At 43.4% G+C, this 3,586-nt stretch overlaps 1 protein-coding gene and 1 non-coding gene across 2 annotated transcripts; one reads left to right on the top strand and one right to left on the bottom strand.

Annotated features, from left to right (window-relative positions):
• Window positions 1-270: 270 nt before the first annotated feature.
• LOC101707821 (inactive serine/threonine-protein kinase TEX14-like) lies at window positions 271-2,974 on the bottom strand (the record flags this gene model as incomplete). Its single annotated transcript, XM_087215783.1, is given in 3 exon segments — window positions 271-1,132; window positions 1,229-1,430; window positions 1,433-2,974. Coding segments are annotated over 3 exon segments (2,547 nt in total), but the record flags the coding sequence as incomplete, so codon positions are not given.
• Window positions 2,975-2,976: 2 nt separating this feature from the next.
• Window positions 2,977-3,140, top strand: LOC147827118 (U1 spliceosomal RNA). The gene has a single exon (XR_015452911.1). It is a non-coding gene; the product is annotated as a U1 spliceosomal RNA (small nuclear RNA).
• Window positions 3,141-3,586: the final 446 nt, after the last annotated feature.

Genomic DNA, 3,586 nt, shown 5'->3' with positions numbered 1-3,586 from the left:
CATTTTTTTTTATGAATGGTAGTAAAATAAACATTTTATTATATAACAGAAGTAAAGTTTTCAAAAATTTACATCACAAAACTAAAAGCCATTCTGGGCACAATGAAAAAATTTTGAAATTGCAACTACCTTGCACTTTTCAGGAATCTGATTGGAAACAAATGGGTAAACATGCTGCCTATAGACAGAGTCAAACCACCATGACTACTATAGCAGCTGAACAAAGTGTGAGATATGGAACTTGAACTGATGCCCAGATGAGAGAAGAAAGGAGCTCACAATCAGGATGCTCAAAATCAGGCTGGAATCCATCTATGATCCAGTTCCAGTCAATCTGACAAGTCACTCTGATCCAGCACGATTATCCTTGATGGTTCAGACCAACCCAGTCGCTTCCAAAAACAAGTTTTTAGTTCATCTCCATCACAAGTCCCTAAAAAGTTCTCTGATTTCCTTATCTCTGGCTTGATGCTTTCTTTCCTTTTGATCTTCTTTTCACCAAAGTCTTGATCTTTGGTTTCTGTGTCCCTTCTAAAGACTTTGCAGGGGTCCTGTAGCTCTATGTTCTTCTCTTCAGGTGGCTGTAGCCATCTTTCCAAGTCTTCATCCAGAGTAGAGTGAGCTCTTTCTGTGTCCTCTCCTAGATTCTGCAATTCTCTGGTCCAAAGTAAACTGCTGTCTTCTTTATCACTGCCTGTTTCTTGTTCTTCCAAATGCTTTGGATCAATTTCTTCAAGCAGCTCCTGAGATGGTGGCGGTAGCTCCTCAGTTTGCTGTTGTGAGATGGCTTCCACTAATTCTAGGCCGAGTGGAGTTCTGACACTAGTAGGTGTGTGGCTTACTTTGGGTGTTTCACATGAAGTTTCCTTAAAAAAGCCATCTGGTTCATAGGAGATACTAGACAGATTTTGAATGTCTATCAATGATATGTCTTTTTCTTTCAGTTCCTTTGGTGGCTCCTTTAGTGTTTCTTGTTCACATTCAGTACTTCGCAAAGATTGGAACCTGGTGAACATCTCAGTGTTCTTTCCAAGAATTTTTTTCATTTGGAACTTTTCCTCACCATAGCCTTGCAGTTGGGCAAATGCACCTTCTATTCCTTCAATGTTCTCTTGTATAGGACTTGACGTCTCTAGAGGTAAGTTTTCTTGAGCAGCTGAGGAATAAAAATATTCATAATCTGGAGTTAAAAATTCATCTGTTCTTTCCTCATAAGATTCTGGTGAACATGATGATGGTGTGTCCTGATCATTGTAAGATTTCTCAATGGTCACAGGCAGGTCAGAACATGCTTGAAAGCCTTCACTAGGCTCTGGCTGCTTATTTTTCCTGGGTGAAAGATGCCTGATACTTGTGAAGCTCTGCGGCCCAGGCTGCCTGCCATGTTTCTCACTGTCATGGTCACAGCTGTCCATTTTCCCCATTTGACATCATTTCCTCTTGTCTTTTCCTTCTCTCTGTGAAACTCCACACCTCGCTGACAGTCCAAATTTTTAGGGCCCCTAGCAGGGGGCTGCAACAAGGACATGGACCCATGTATAGCCTCACTCTTCAAAGTTGAACTGCTCTGAGGATGCCAAGGAAGGACCGGGAGCTCTCCACTAGCTGCCTTCTCAGCCATTTCTTTCATATCCATTTTCCATTTTAAGTGGATCTTTCCATCATCTTTGTTTTCTGACTTCACATTAGAGATTACAGAAGACATAGATTCCACATTGATCCTACTATCTTGGTTCTTCTTCCTTTCCAAATAGTCCTTGGCTCCTTGAGTGGCCTGAAATGGTTCACCTGTGTCCTGTTTTCCAGGATCACAAAGAGTTGACAGCTGATGATGTCTCTCTGGCTGGTCCTCAATGTTTTCTTCAGAGACTTGGGTGAAAGGTTTCCAGCCACTGCTACTTTGTCTCTTGGGATTTTTGCCAAAATGTCCCCCTTGAAATTCTTTCACTGTTCTTGCAGACCTTGGCAGGGTTGGGCAACTGCCATTAGTATCTGGCTGGGGGCCCCCTGACACCTGTGTAACAGGATGAATGTAATTTAAACTTGGAGGACTCACTGCTCTAGGTAAGTCACAGACATCTGGAAATAATCTTGAAGCAGTCCACAAAGATATGTACTTCTTCTGTATCAACTCAACCTCATCTAATTTCTGCTCAATGTTCCCCACCAAATCTGTAATCTCATGAGCCATTGTCTGGGAAATCTTTAGATTCAGCACACATTTACTGATGCACTCCTCAGTCTTGGACCAGCTGCTCACCTTGTCCTTGGCTTCTCTGGTTGGCTCAGGCAGGCTGAGTAAACTAAGTGAACTATTTTGCCAGTCCCAGTCCCCAAAGAAGATCTCTGTGTCAGCTTCTGAGGAGCTCTCATCCTCATCACAAAGGTGTGCCTCTTCCTCCATGTTATCCAACTCTTCTTCCAGGGATGGCAGTTCATCTGCCTGGTTTGGTTTACCACCCTCAAGAGCTGAAGTACCACCTGGGCATTCTTCCTCTGTGTCATCTCCTACATTCAAGCAGCCTGAGTAGATTTCATTGATTTCGAAGCTGTGGAGGCTGTCCTGACTAGCACTGGGGCTCTTAGTTTCTGCCACAAATAGAGCAGGAGGAGAAGGAGCATCTGGATTCTGAGGCATCTGGGCCATCAGACTTGGATCTGGGGCCTGAGGAGCTAATGCTGCTTTTGCAGTGGGAGAAAAGTGACCCCTTGGTGAATGGGGCTGACTGCCTGATTCCTTTAGTTCTTTGATTTCCAAGTCTGCACTGGGCTTTGGATGTTCTGAAGTCAGTCCTAGATAGACCCTGACATCAGGATAGGGTTCACATCTCTACACCCTGGGGCTTTCCACTGGCTGAGTTCTCTGTGCTCCAATGTTCTCCTTTAGGTCATTCTTCAGAATATACTGGATATCTTGAAGATTCATGGTTCGGTCTTTCTGTTGGACTTGGATGCCTGACTGAACAACATCATAGTAAGGTTACCTGGCAGGGGAGATACCATGATCACGAAGGTGGTTTTCCCAGGGCGAGACTTATCCATTGCACTCCGGATGTGCTGACCCCTGTGATTTCCCCAAATGTGGGAAACTCGACTGCATAATTTGTGGTAGTGGGGGATTGTATTCGTGCTTTCCCCTGGCTTGATAGTAAGATAAAGATAGATTGTATTTACTGAGTTCATCTTATATTTCTTAAAGTATGTTTTTACAGAATTTTTCTTTAGTATTTTGGCACCAGGGACTAATTCTCAATCTCCTGCTGGTAAAGCATTTGATAGAACCTCTCCAGATGTCTCGGGCTATTTGTCTTTCAGTCCCTTGTCCTGTTTGGCTTGGTACTTTAAGAAATGACTCCTTGGAAGCTCAACTTCATGAGTATGTCAAACAAGGCAACTATGTGAAAGTAAAGAAAATTCTCAAGAAAGGAATTTATGTTGATGCAGTTAATTCCTTGGGGCAGACAGTGCTTTTTGTGGCCACATTATTGGGCCTTACAAAATTTGTTGATATTCTGGTGGATTATGGATCGGATCCAAATCACCACTGCTTTGATGGCAGCACCCCTGTCCATGCAGCAGCATTTTC

Source organism: Heterocephalus glaber, unplaced genomic scaffold (assembly GCF_053883595.1).
Source record: "Heterocephalus glaber isolate CG9 unplaced genomic scaffold, H.glaber_assembly_v1.0 deba00001454, whole genome shotgun sequence".
NCBI lineage: Eukaryota > Metazoa > Chordata > Mammalia > Rodentia > Bathyergidae > Heterocephalus > Heterocephalus glaber.
The sequence above is the reverse complement of the archived record's forward strand: the minus strand, read 5'-3'. Positions and strand labels throughout refer to the sequence as shown.